Here is a 15,300-nt window from a genome sequence, read left to right on the forward strand (position 1 = left end):
AGACGGGTATGGCAACAACAAAAAGACTAAGCAAACAAAAGCATTGTTTAGTAACATCAACTTGCAGCTGTAAACACAAAGCTTTCATCTGTCTAAGATTTTCTCATATAAAGAGGCCAGAAAGTGAATCACAAGGGGCAGGGATTGTCTAAGCTACTTTAAAAGGATTGGGCTAGAATAGATTTATGTACAGATAATTGGATGTAAAGAGCAACGCAATGAGATTAACTCCTGCAAATAGTTTCAACATAAAAAGGAACAATACTGAGTATAGCCTATAAAAATGAGGTAAAATAGTTAAGCAAAATGCATACTTGGAAGCAACTCTGTATAAATTAGAAAAATAAATCCTATTACTATTACAGTCATAAAGAATTTGGTAAATTATTTTCACAGCTGGATTGATTCTTATGTTATCTAATTAGCAATGAATTTAAGGATGCTTCATAACAAGGTGCAGTAACATATCAAATAGTTCATAAAAAGCCTGAATTCAAACCAAATCAAATTTTTCATATCTGTTCAATATTATAGTATGACAGATAAGTAATACATATTTCAAAAATAACAAATTATATTTTCCTTTATATAGTTCATGGTCACCTCACTAGATTTCACAGCATCAGGACCAAAACAGGCCAGGATCATAAGATCTCAGGTTCTGAAAACAATATAGCTCTTTATTCACACCCTCTTATAAAAGTGTCTCTTACATCTTTACAATCTTCTTTTGTGCAACTTGTCTTGATTCTAGTATCAAACCATCTCACAGTGCCATCTTCTCCACAAGATAGAAAAGTATAGGGATCATTGGGGACTGTCATGATCTGAAATGTAAGCAAATTGTATACTTTATAAATGGAAACAGCCTTAAACAATTGAAAATAAAAGCCAGGATCCAAAGTACCATAGAACAAATTGTGTATGCAAGGAGGCTTGAGATTATTTCCTTGAAAAATATCCTCCCACCTGCACACCTCATGGAAAGCTGATTTTGAAATAGAGAGGCGTTTCAAATCAGTTGTAACAAAAGCAATGTGATAATGTAAGACTGCCTTATAGAATACAAATAGTTTTTGGAGGTGGGAGGGTGTTCTTTAGAAGACTGAAAGGCAAGGTACAAAAATTCATGCCCAGGCAATCTTCTTAAATAATAGGAGGTGAATGTAAACAAGAAAATTTGGACCATATTATCTAATTGGGCCAAACTTTAGGTTATTAAACTGCAGAGAGTGAAAAAGAATAGATAAGCAAAAGTCAGCACTCATGACTTTATAGTTATAAGATACAACAGAAACATTAATTTTCAGTACCTCATAAGTAGTTCCATAATGGCATGTGAATTGGCACTGTCTGTTGGTTTCAGCATCTTGCTCAACATTGGTAAAAAAAATGACTCCATCTCCTGAACAGGACACGATCTGTTTATCACTGGTGCATGGCAAAAATTTTGCACTAAAAATATTTGCCCTGTGTCCTGAGCGAATGGTTGTTAAAACCTAGAAAACAAGGATTACTGTATTAGCTTAACATTTTAATTACGGTAATATTGATCACATCTATCTTTCTCACCTTATTCCAAAAAGCAGGCTACCATACTATTTTATCTTCATAATCCACTCTCTTGTTCTACACCAGGGATAAGTAATCTCTGGCCTGAAAGTGTTTTCCCCAAATAACACCCATCTGCCCCACACCTGTCACCAGATGTGGGGCAGGTATAGAGGCACAGATATGCAACTGAGTTCTCCATATGAAACTTGATTGTGTGGTCAATCCTTGCAGAAAGTAACTTTGCCAGCCCTATGCTTGGCACTTGGGAAGAAGTGAGCACAGAGCCCCTTGCACTGTGGTTCCCAAGCCCAAACAGCCCACTGGCTGTAAGATGCTCAGAATGTGCTGCACAAAGGATTTGGACATGTGGGTCATCCTGGCCATCTGTCAAAGCTGACCTGCAGGGATGGAGACAGATGAGGATCTGGCCCTTTGGACCAAAAAGGTACACCACACTCTGGATGGTTCTACACCACCCAGGTAATTTCATAACTGAAGGCTTTGACCAATGCACAGCTCTAGCAACTGCACTACAACACAATAGTACAGTGCAAGGTGGTGAGGGGCGGTGAGACAATATAAAGAGTAATAAGGCAGAAATCATGGTATCAAGATAATACTGAAAACTTTCTGTGCAGAGCTGGTGGACTTAATATGTTTTGTGGTAACTCTCCTGCACAGGACAGATGTACTATTTTGAAAGAATAACCAAGCAATCCATGATATATGCAATGTCACAAAAAACAGAGCTTTCAATTACAAAAAAAATTAATAACATTTTAACTATTCAGAAAAATGGATAAAGGGACTTACCTTTCTACTATATGGATTAGTAATTACAAGATTTGTATCATCAGATCCAGATAAAATATATTCTCCTGTATCATTCCAGCATATTGTATTCACCTGTAAGCAAGTATTTAACACAATAATTAATATCTAAAGAAGGGGCGAACAATGTTAAGATGCAAACTATCTAACTTTACCAGAAAACAACACAACTCAGATAATTATGCATATACTTTGTATGACTTGCACACCTGTATATTCAGCTGCATGAGCAGTACTTCTCTCACACTTGCAGTCTCTTTGGTTCATACCACAGCAGAACATCACATATGACAGAGGTGGGGGAACTTTTTCAACCCAAGAGCCACATTCCCTTCTGGGCAACCTTTCAGGGGCCACATAAAAGCGGCAGGCAAGGCGAGGGACAAAAATGGGGCAAGAATTGTATCAAATTCTTCCATGGAACAGACTTCCACTCAAATAATGTTGGAATCCACCCTGTGTGCATAGGGTTGCAGCCTAAATTAACTCGTTTTCACTGGGGCATTTATCAATTATCCCCGGAATAAAAAACTGAGTATCTAAACTCTCCTATAATGAAGTCTATGGAGAAAGACCACACGGGAGAATTTAATTTTAGAGATAAAAGAAAATATCAAAAAATATATATATATTTTGATTACTCTTTAAAACATATGTATGAAAATTAAAATAATTATCATGTTCCCAACAAACCTTAATTCCACAAGATCAAATTCCTTGTGATATAATAATTAGAGTCCCAGGATGTAGATTATTTTTTTTTAAATGTTCCAATATTAATTGTATTGAACCTTTGGCTAGAATGTATTATGCTTGATTTTGTGTGCCTGTATTTTATTACTACTATGCTTCATTCCTTTCCTATCTGGCCCTGAAAGTGGCACAAATAGCCCTCCAGGATGTTATTCTACCTTAAGTTTGCTGTAGAGTGTAAAATCAGCTATCCTTGAAGCTTCCTGGGAGATAAGAGAACACAGCCAAAGGTCTGGTTGCCAGGGGAACAGTGACATAAATGCAACATTTGAGGTCAAAATGACCTGGGCACTTGGGGTACCGCAAGGTAACTGCAGAGGAGCCTTACATTTTAAACATCCCATTACCTGTAACCTTTCATGATGTATGTAGAAGGATGTTTAAGAATGTTATGTTTTGATGTTTATAACTCTTTGTGTGCTGTGCCTATAAATCCCTTGTTCTGATGCTCCTCGTGTCAGACCTTCTTCTTAAGTGGCTAGAACAATCACGTTAAGTTGAGCTCTGCCCTATTGCAATAGCTATAATAAATAATTCCCTTGGTTCCTTTACTTATTTAAAAGATGGTCCCTCACCTGAGTAAGAATAAGGCGGTGTAGAAGTAAATTCTTACCACACTTACAAGAACAATCTTGTATGTCCTAACATGTTTTTAAAAATGTGTTATAACAACAAATTTTCAGTAGGGAAAAAAATAAAATAAAGTAGATATACTGGGAAGAATACTAAAAGCTCATGTTCATCTTGTCATGGAAATGCCAGTTACCATTACTTAACTTCTTGTTCAAGCATGCATTCTTTTTAAACAAAACAAAAAAAATTCACTTACACAGCCATCATGCACATTCAGCGTTGCTTCAAGTTTTAATCTTTGGATAAATTCTCTCCTTCCTGGAGGGGAAAATGCAAAATTAGCAAAAAGGTTTAGATACTTACAAAAGTAATTTTTTAATATATTTATAAAATATAATGCTTTATAAATATATGTGTGTTTTATAAATATATATGTATTGGTGCCTTCTTTCTTTCTATGGAAGGTATTGCATTGCCTCTACAGCTAAGATTCTTAAAGCACAATGTGAACCTTCCTAAAGGTAATGGGATTTTCTGGGTGATGGGTGAGCTCCTTCTCAGTTCCATCCAGCCATGCGTGCATTGACCCATCCTAAAATGGGTCCAGGTGGAAGAACCATAATGCATCATCACCCAATCAGTACAATGTCAGAGGCAATACGTACCCGCCCCCAAACTTGAGCAGATTTCCCCACAGGCCTCAGCACTTAAAATGTCCTGGTTTTCCCTGGTGTCCCTTCCTTGAGGAATAGCACATCCCACATGCCCCTGATCCCTCCTGTTGTTTCATCTGCAAGGACAAGAGTGAACACTGCCAAATGAGTAAGTTGTCTTTGCTTTAACAAAAACATTGTGTGACCGAGATTCAGTATGATATGGTAAGACACTCGCCCCATACTTTAAGGTAAAATATTAGCTACTTTGTATCCACCTGTTGGCAAATAAGAGTTCTAGATAGCTATTTTCCTCTCACAAATCAGTTCCTTCATATGCCTGCTCAGCTGTTATGTGATTTTTTGGGAGAAAACAATCATATGCCCTAATCTAGAATCAAGAGCACTTAAATATATGAATTATTGCTGGTACATTGTGCAAAGAAAACCATGAGGAAAAGAAGCATGCACAATCATGTAAATGAATACATTGGAATTAAAAGGTTTAAGATGTCTTTCCACTCATACAAATCAGTATGAGTTTCAATCATATAAAAGCAAACTAGTATTGCTTGGACAAGCTTTCTCTACAAATAGACCCATGTAAACATAAATCAAGTCTACCAGTCTTAGAAGCATTACAGGTTGCACTTAAGGTTGTATCCAACATGCAGAACAGATTTCACAGAATCATAAAATTGTAGAGCTGGAAGGGCCCGAGTCCATTCCATTTGTACAGTAAGACTTCGCATTCCACTCCTCTCCCTTATAACCCCCACAACCTCAAAGTCTGCTTTGGAAGTTGTGGGACCCTCTGGAACAGATTTTGGGGCACATAGAGGCTGCAGAATGAAATAGTGAAAGAGACTTGTGTGAATAAAAGTGTTGAATTCCACTCTAAAGATATTCTTTTGAGAATGTATTAAAACCTTCATTTTATGAAATTAATACTTAACATCAGATGAGCACTGTAAGCAGAGGAATTGCCCATATCCAACTCATCCTCACCTATTTTTCCCTAAATGCAATCAATGTTATATTCTATTTGCCACTGGATTGGCCCAAAGCATTTTAGGTTTGCCAAGCAGAAGCTTTTGATCTCTCAAGATCAAATATATTAAGGCAAGGAAATCTACTTTCTCTTTTGAAAATAAGCCGTATGACTGACCCATATATGCTTGTACAGGTACTATAGCATAGATAACCTATACAACATCTACTCCAGAAAATTATCACACTAGGCATGATAGTTGTGTTGTAAAGTTATGTTTATAAGTCTTCACTGGAAACTCATGATCATGCAATGAAAATCTATTAAAGTTGGCCCATACCATCTTTCTTATGCTGCTATTGCCCTTCTAGTCAAATGTGTTTGTTGTTGCCAAGATATAGCTTTTAGCTTTTTCAGTTTCTTCAACACTGATTTTAACAAGACTTTTCAGGCAATTGTCATGATTTTGTTTTCAATATCTTCCTTTCCAGTCTGACTTTATGTCATCTTTTTCACCAGATGATGCATTTGCCATTCCACTTACATAGAATCATTAGCAAATATTATACGGTCATCATAAAAAAAAGCATGTTAGCTGTTCTCTGAAGAAAATTGTACACTCCCAGTTTGTTTTACTTAACAGTGATTCCAGAGCTATGACAGCTTCAGATATATTGTGGATCACTGAGTGATTCCTGCAGCACAGTTGGCTATTCTTTGCAGATCAATATACATGTTGTTAATTTCAGTGTTGCTCAGAGCATCGAGGACATCTGTCCCCAACAGGGTAAAAAAAAACCCCCTGAGAAAATTCAGATTTTAGTATTCTATGTGATGTTGGGAAGTGATAATTCTGAAACTTTTAAGTATTCTGAGTACCACAACCATTATACTTTAATTGAAGTATCACCTTTTAAAAATACTCTTCAATAAGTAAATTTAAGTATAAATTTCCCATTTTAATTTCAATAGTTGAGATGTATTTTCCTCTCACCCAGGAACAGGGGAAAAACTATTGTGCAAGTAGAAAGAATTCTGTTTGTAGCAATCCTGATAGCTGTATTACACTTTCAGACATACTACAGATCTTAAATGAGTGCATGGCTAAATATAACCTTTCCTGTTTAGTCACTGATAATGTTACAATCACTTGAGCTTTTAACTGAGGTAAACAGTGTTACAGCAAGACTAAGTCAAACATTTAAAATACTAAGTTCACAAAAGCAACTTAATTTTGATGACAAAGGGAATTTAATATGCTATATGCTTTTACAGGTTTAAGTGACCATAAAAGGTATATTTTGCACGTTTCATATTGTGTAGAAAACATTAGCAGAAGCAGAAGCTCACGCCCTCTGCAGCAAACCAAGGACTTAGGCCTAGTTCTCACTGTGTCCAGACTACACTGCAAATAGGTGGGGGCTCATAATCATAATAATAAAATTATACCCTGCCCATGTGGCTGGGTTTCCCCAGCCTCTCTGGGAGGCTCCCAACAGAATTAAAAGCACGACAGAGCATCAAACATTTAAAACTTTCCTAAATAAGGCTGCCTTCAGATGTCTTATAAAAGTGAGACCTATGTTTATTTCCTTGACATCTGATGGGAGGGTGTTCCACAGGGCAGATGCCACTGCTGAGAAGGCCCTCTGCCTGGTTCCCTGTAACCTCACTTCTTGCAGGGAGGGAACTGCTAGAAGGCCCTCAGCACTGAACCTCAGGCTGAATGATTGGGGTGGAGACACTCCTTCTGGTATATTTACCTCTCTACACTACCATCACACTTACCTTGGTTGCACTATAGCCCTGTCAAAAATGTTGAGGAATGAATGCCAAACACATTATTTTTATCATGTACGTATGGCACGGCTAAAATAGCAGATTTAGTATAACACTGGCCTTTAGGCAGCAAAGCAACACACCATGCTTTATATATCAGGTACATGTCTAGATAAGTCACCCATATATGGTATTGCCCTCCTCACCATCAATCAATCATGAATACAAGCAGGAATGCCATCTGCATTGAATCTAAAAATTATTTTAAAATTACTGTGTGTTAAAATAACTAAATATTTGCTAAAATTACTACACTGAACTTTTTCCAAACAAAAAATATTACTTGGTCATTGTCAAGATTGCTAGGTAAACTACTATACTTAAATTGTAGCAAATGACCTAAATGAAACCTTATTCACTTTACAAACCTCTAAAATTAACATATCTGCAGATGTGAGAGCAGCAAGGCTATATTCTAAAAGTATCTCTAGTCTTGTTCCCAAGCATGCTGAAGTTGTGTCATCCTACATGGAATGCAATGCTAAGCAAACAACTCTCACAAGACCTATAAACTTTTTCAAACTGCATTAGAGAGCCCCTTTCAAACTAATGCCACTGTATTAATAATGAACTTGATAGCACAAATAAAAGCTGCAGTGCTATGAACTAAAGATTATGCTATAAGAAGGTAGGCAATCTATGATCGTTCTTAAACAATTATACTTCTAACTACTGTTGCTTATGGTAAATATTTTGCAATATGCCACATATTCTCTAAAATTTTGTTTACTCTTCTTCAGTCTATCTTACAGTCTCTTCATTCTCCCTGCTCCCACTAGTGTGTTGCATTTTTTAAAAAAAGATGTATTTCCTAATAAAGCTGTGTTTTGAAATAAAATATTTTAAATATTAAACAACTCTTGACTTTATTTTTTTAAAGCTTTTAGTTGTGATCCAATATTTAATTGCACTGGGTTGTAGACAATGTTATGCCAGCAGAAACCCACCAGCAGAATCCCCCAACCCTCTGGAGCTGATGGGAGGGCGCAGGACAGAAGAGAAGAAATGGAAGTCCCAATGTACACATGCAAGTCCCTTGCACCAGCAGAGCTACAGCATTAGATATAGCCCAAGTAATTAACATACAGGCAATTGCAATGTATAGATATTGCTATAGATTTGCTATTTAATGCAAAAGTATCTCTCTGAAGAAACTTGGTGCAACCACCTTCATGACAGTGTGAGCATATCAGACCATCAGGATTGCTAACAGGACAATGTGGCCAAATAATGAGAATGCTATTTTACATTTTTGGAACAGACTGTCAGAAGCAGACTTCATACAACAGGTGGTGATGGTTTCTTTTTTAAAAAAAATATGCACTGCTTTTCACCACATCTCAGAGGCTTACAAATAAAAAAAATGTACAACGCACAAAACTTGAAACATAAATAAAAACATCAGCGTAGAGCATTAGAACCATGTTCATGATGCAAAGCCCTGAAATGAAACTGTTTTAAGCTGTTATCTGATACTTAATAGGGACAGTGCCTGTCTGATTTCTAGTGGGAGGAAATTCCAGAGTTGAGTCCACTACACTGATGTTGCTTTAGGACTGTTGCTGCTTTTTTCCACACCTGCTTAATTTGTCTGTATGTCTGTAAATGGGTATGACAAAACTTTCTTCTGGTAATTTTATATGCTGCCCTTCAATATAAATATGCTCATACAACAAAGCCAGTACAAAATATTTAAATATTTAAAACAGCAAAAAGGTTGTAAACAACTCAATGGTAAAACACTAAAAGCAGCAACAATACAAATCATAGTCAAAAAGTTGAAACCAAAAGAAAAGTAACTGAAAGCCCAGAAAACGTATTATTGTGGCAGCAAAAAAGGTATCAAAGAAGGCACCAGGCAAATCTTGCTGAGAAAAGAATTCCAAAGGCAGGACATCACAAGTGAAACAGCCTGCTCTCCCCACTTGTCACCCCCTCACCCCAGAAGATGGGAACACGGAGAGGTGCAAATCGCACAATGATCTAGATGCACTGGCCTACTAGCTGTGTAGCTGGCATACCTCCAAATGCCCTTGTCCAAAGCTGTGTAACCAATAATCAGTAAAGATATCTAAGAAATTATGAGGTATGGTCCAACTGGCTGGTCCCTATCAAAAATCTGCAGCTGTATTTTGTACTAGCTCATTACTTAACAGTATTCAAAGGCAGTCCTAGACAAAAAACATTGCTGCAGTGTAATCTGGATTATACCAAAATACTGATAACCTTCTACTGCACTTCTATCTACAATAGGCCTCAGCTGGTAGAAAGCACTTTGAACCACATGGGCATCAATGACAAAGTTGGATCCTAGAGTATTCCCAAGGTGCTTTAATATGTCACTGCTCTTTCCTCCCACACAGATTGAGTTTAGAAAGCTGCTTCATACTTTCTCATTGCTCAGTGTGGCAATTAAATAAAGCTATGAATACCTACACTACTACAAATGCAGGTTTGTTAGAAAATAAGTATAATAGGAATAAAATAGGTAATTTCAGACTTGAATATTGGTTGCTGATTTAACTCAGGCTACAGGTGGCTATTTTAATTCAAAATCAGTTACTGTGAACACAATATAGATATGCTTTTAAATTCCAAATATATAGAATCACATAGCCAAACATTACCTACAATTATTATTTTATATCCCAAACACATAACCTACAATTAGAAACAATTTCTTTGACAAAGGCTGTGACAAACATATTTTTCAAAACTGTGTTTATTTCAGTTCCTTTATCCAATAGCAAATTTTGTTTCCTTCATCTACATGGTTGGGGACACCATAGGTAAATGAGTCCACTTGCCACTTTAAGAACAAAAGAGAGGACAAGAAGGCTTATAGATTTAGCTACTTTCTTTACAGATTCTCAAACACTTTAGGTGATTACTTCAGTAAAGAGTAGCCTATGAAACTTATATAATTCTACATGTCTCTAGGATTTGATGTTCTCTGGGGGAAAGGTCAATTCCTTCAAAATGTTAACAAGTCAATATAAAGTACATTTTAACAGATTTCTCAGCCACAATGACTGAGGAATTTCAAAACTGTTACTGAATTAACTTGTAAATATGTGTTTCTCTTTAGGTATGTTTCAAGATATACAAGTATAGTATTTTAACATATTTTGACTCTAAATCTGCAACAAGATAACATAAAATGACTGTATAAGCAACCATTTGATGCAAATCAATAGAGAATGGGGCTCAGCTGTACTATTTATTACTGTAATAAAAACATGAAGGTGTAAATAAAATATAACAAAGAATATGTTGAAACTTTATGCCATACACATCTAAAAGTTATATTGGATCAAAATACACAAAGAAGAACCTAACACAAATGGAGAAGGACAGGTTTCAGAGAGAAACAGGTTTAACAGTGGTGAAAAAAACAAAGTACCTAGGGGTGAACATGACTTCAAAGAATGTTAATTTATTTAAGGATAATTATGAAAAATGTTGGTCTGAAGTGAAAAAAGATCTTGAAATATGGACAAATTTAAAATTATCCTTACTGGGTAGAATAGCAGTAATTAAAATGAATGTATTGCCAAGACTATTGTTTTTGTTCCAATCACTACAGATAATTGACAAGATGGATTGTTTCAAGAAGTGGCAAAAAGAAATTTCTAGATTTGTCTGGCAGGGCAAAAAGCCCAGAATTAAATATAAAATTCTTACTGATGTGAAGGAGAGAGGGGGGTTTGCCCTGCCGGACTTTAAACTATATTATGAGGCGGCAGCTTTTTGCTGGCTGAAGGAATGGCTACTTCTTGAGAACACAGACATTCTTGATTTGGAAGGGTATGATAATGCTTTTGGATGGCATGCATATTTGTGGTATGGCAAGGATAAAGTACAAAGGTCGTTCAAAAACCATATTGTCAGGAAAGCGCTGTTTAATGTTTGGATCAGATACAAAGATCTTTTGGAGAATAAAACCCCAAGGTGGCTTTCTCCAATGGAGGCTAAGGCCTTAAAAAAACTTAACATGGAATCTAAATGGCCAAAATATTGTGAAATTTTGGAGCAGGAGGGAGATAAATGGAAATTGCAGAGTTATGAGAAACTTAAAGATAAGGTGCGTGACTGGTTACATTATTTTCAAATAAGAGAGGCCTATAATGTGGACAGGAAAATTGGCTTCCAGGTGGAAAAATCGAAGCTGGAAACAGAATTACTAGAACCCAGGGTTAAGGTATTGTCGAGAATGTATAACTTGCTGCTGAAATGGAATACTGAGGATGAAACGGTTAAATCTGCTATGATAAAATGGGCACAAGATATTGGTCATAACATTATGTTTGCTGACTGGGAACGGTTGTGGACCACCGGTTTGAAATTTACGGCATGTAATGCCTTAAGAGAGAATATTATGAAAATGATGTATAGGTGGTACATGACCCCAGTCAAGCTTGCAAAAATCTATCATTTGCCCGATAATAAATGTTGGAAGTGTAAAGAGGTTGAAGGTACATTCTTTCACCTTTGGTGGACGTGCCCAAGGATTAAGGCTTTCTGGGAGATGATTTATAATGAAATGAAAAAGATATTCAAATACACTTTCCTAAAGAAACCAGAGGCCTTTCTCCTGGGCATGGTCGGCCAATTGGTGCCAAAGAAGGATAGAACTTTTTTTATGTATGCTACTGCAGCAGCAAGAATACTCATCGCAAAACACTGGAAGACACAGGATCTACCCACCTTGGAAGAATGGCAGATACAAGTAATAGACTATATGGAACTGGCAGAAATGACCGGCAGAATCCGAGATCAAGGAGAAGAGTTGGTGGAAGAAGACTGGAAGAAGTTCAAAGTTTATCTACAAAATCATTGTAAAATTTATGAGTGCTAAGGGCAGTGTAAATGAAATGATGGGGATCCAGTGATTAGGATAAGGAAGAGTACAAAGGGAAAGATAAAGGATAAAACGAATTTGAATGAGCTTGCTGAAAAAAACTTTTAAAGTGGAATACAAGACGGGAAGGCGGGAGGAAGTAAGGAAAATAAGGTTTTGAAGACTATTAGAATGAACCAGAGTTGTCTTTTAATGTTTCTTTTATTATTATGTTGAATCTTTTGTATGTTTTTGTTTTTATGTTTTTTGATATTGTTTGTATTTCTGATGTCTGTTGTTTGTTGTTTCGAAGTTTGTTATATTTTGTGAAACTTAATAAATATCATTTAAAAAAAAAAACAAAATACACAAAGGAGTTCTCTCATCTTAAGCACTCCTTTCTAAACTAAACTAAACTTTCAAACAGTAAAACAAGGTAACATGCCATGACCCTCTCCAAAAGATCACTTAAAAAAATAAAAAAATAAAACATGGTCATCACTCTGCTCCTGTGCCCTTGCTGTAATACAGAAAAGAAAGCAAGAGCAGTGATGTAAAAAATATTTTTCAAGTGAGCTGTTTTTGGTGGTCTACGCAGTAAAATCTATGAAGACCCCTTTCTTCCAATTAAATAATAACTGAAATACATAGTCAATATTTCTGCAGTAATAAAATACTTCTTTGAGCATTAGCCTCCCCAATTCATTCCTACACTTAACACATGGTTATTAGTAACTTACACTTAGTTATAACACTTAAGTTATCATCATAAGATAACTCTAGCCAATTAGATCTGTGATTCTATACCTAATGACAATGATGTCAATCAGACCATAGATAAAGAACAGAGTGGGGAAAGCTACTTGATAACGCCTTTAAATAGTCTTAAATTTCACTTTGAAGCCAATTCCCAGAGGAAGGGAGGTAATAAAACATGTGGGGAAAAGATTTGGCACAAGTCCAAATCTAGTTGTGCTCTGGTGCGTATCACTGATGAATGCCTCACTTCCATCCATATCAAACACAAGTTCAGTAGGAAGCGGATCAATGAAAGTCATGAGAACAAATGACTGGCAGAATCCGAGACCAGGGAGAAGAGTCAGTAGAAGAAGACAGGAAGAAATTTAAAGTCTATCTACAGAAACATTGTAAAATTAAGGAATGTTAGAAGGATGCTGGAATGAAGCTATGTGGTTTTAGCAGTAATGTTATAAAGGATTAAGTAAAAATGGATTGTTAACAGGTCAGAATGTAAAGTTACAATATATTAAGATAAATTAGTAAGATAAAAACAAAGAAGGAAAGGATTTGCTGAAACAACTAATGAACTAGAATACAAAAAAGGGAGGTGTGAGGAGGTCAAGGAAACAAGCAAATGATAGATAAGATATGAAAAGATGGATTTGTTTTTAATTGTTTTTATTTTTTTTCTGTATTTTGTATTTTCTTTTTCTTTCTTTTTTATTCTTGTAACTTTTTGAAACACCAATAAATATTATATATATATAGAAAGTCATGAGAACAAATATCCCTTGTAGACTGGTGCATTTGCTTTTAAACTATCAAATATATGTTGTCATATAAATTTTCATCTACTTTTTAAAGTAACATATTCAGCAATATCTTAAAGAACAGATTGAAGACCTCCCGTATTGGGTAAAAAAGTAAGCTGTCCTTGAGTCCAAAGAATATTTATGTTTGTATATCAAAAATTGAATTAAAATAAGAAAAAATCCAATTTTTGTAGCAATATTGTAATGCTTTCAGAATATGCAGTGAAATTAGTATTTTTCTAATAGAAAAAGTGCAACATTTAACGAGCTATCACTGCCCAAGACAAACTATACCCAGAAACCATGCATGATATAGTTATTTATGTATGCAGATTTGTTAACACAAACAAAAACAGCCAAACTTTTCTATGAATCAATATACCAGAAGCAATCACGTGCTACATTCTTCTTTGTAGGTAGTTGTGGGGGGGGATCTATGGGAGGTAGTTTTATGACACTTAAAAATGCCTTCAACAGTTAAATACATCCACAACCTGTTTAGCTCATGGCAATGGCAAGCAGAGACACTAAGCCATTCTGATTTCTCTTTGAGACTTTTTGCACGGGCTGGGGGTGCAAGCGTGTGAGAAAATTTATATATCATAGAATAAGTACTATCGAGTTCCAACTCAGCATCCAAAGATGAAGGGGAAGTTGCAGAAAGAGGGAGTGAAACGCCACTCCCCAAATTATTTCAGAAAAATCTCCGAGCGTAGTGCAAACGGGGGGGGGGGGGATTATCCGTGAAGAGAGACAAGCACACTAGAAATACTTCTGAACGTTTCGTGCCGTCGCAGTTCGGTTTTGCTTTTCCAAAAAGGACCCGACGCTCACTCCCACCGCCACCCCCTCACGAAACCGTCGTGGAAACTTGCTGTATATACAAGGGAAGGGAGAAGAAGGACGGAATGGGGTCAGCTATTGAGCCGACCACCATAGCTGAAGGGCCGCCTCTTCTCCCCTCCCCGCCCCGAACGATGACCCGAGGAGGGGGCTGGCGGTCAGCGAAGCAGCCCCACCACAGCGCGCAACAACCCCGCCCGCCCTTCCCCTCAGCCGGAGAAAGAGGGGGGGCCAAGGGCGACCCACGACCACCTCAGTTTTCCCCCAGCGCCTCAGACCCCGCCCTCTCGCCCTTCTCCTTCCTCACCTAGGTATCGCCTCCGCAACAGGCCGGGCTCCTCCAGCCCCAAACTCCGCTGCCTCACATCCCACAGGAGGTGGGTACAGCAGCCCCGGGACATGGCACCGCGCGCTGACCAGGGGGATCCGACTCGCCGCTGCCGCCGCCAGCGACATCAGTCGCTGCCACTTGCTGAGGCCGCCCCCTCCCCCGCCTTCACCATGGAGACCCGCGTGCGCGCTTTACGCGCGCGTAACCACCACCACCACCACCCCGCCGCTCAACAACAATATCACCCCTGTCGGGCGCCAGCAACGGCAGCCTAAGCCCCTCCCCTCGCTGCTCCTCTGCTCCTCCCACATCCAGGGATCCGCTCGCAAAGGATATCGCGAGAATTCACCCGGCCCCTCGTCCTACCGCCGCTCACGGTCACTAAAATGGTCATTGAGACGTCCGTGTCGGCGTTTAGCGGTCATCCCTCAGTACGGGTCTGGACACCGGGAGAAAGCCGCCTTATCGGCTTTTCTTACGCTTTCTGTACACGGGCTGCTCAAAGATGTCTAAGCAGGGGAGTTAAAAGGGCAACAACC

At 37.7% G+C, this 15,300-nt stretch overlaps 1 protein-coding gene across 4 annotated transcripts in view; it reads right to left on the bottom strand.

The window, feature by feature from the left end:
- DCAF6 (DDB1 and CUL4 associated factor 6) overlaps positions 1 to 14,989 on the bottom strand; it is a 49,451-nt gene extending 34,462 nt beyond the window's left edge. For 2 of the 4 annotated variants that reach the window (XM_079974779.1, XM_079974778.1), the window contains exons 1-5: positions 14,738 to 14,989; positions 3,968 to 4,029; positions 2,368 to 2,460; positions 1,314 to 1,499; positions 714 to 827 (exon numbers count right to left, since the gene is read on the bottom strand). In XM_079974779.1, the coding sequence (XP_079830905.1) occupies positions 714 to 827; positions 1,314 to 1,499; positions 2,368 to 2,460; positions 3,968 to 4,029; positions 14,738 to 14,831 (549 nt within the window). In that variant the 5' untranslated portion in view covers positions 14,832 to 14,989. Of the gene's footprint in view, positions 1 to 713; positions 828 to 1,313; positions 1,500 to 2,367; positions 2,461 to 3,967; positions 4,030 to 4,376; positions 4,483 to 14,737 lie in introns of those variants that run through there. The other 2 variants (XM_079974780.1, XM_079974781.1) reach the window with 2 other exon arrangements.
- Between the last annotated feature and the right edge of the window lie 311 nt (positions 14,990 to 15,300).

The sequence above is a fragment of the Podarcis cretensis genome (assembly GCF_951804945.1).
Source record: "Podarcis cretensis genome assembly, chromosome: 4".
Taxonomy (NCBI): Eukaryota; Metazoa; Chordata; class Lepidosauria; order Squamata; family Lacertidae; genus Podarcis; species Podarcis cretensis.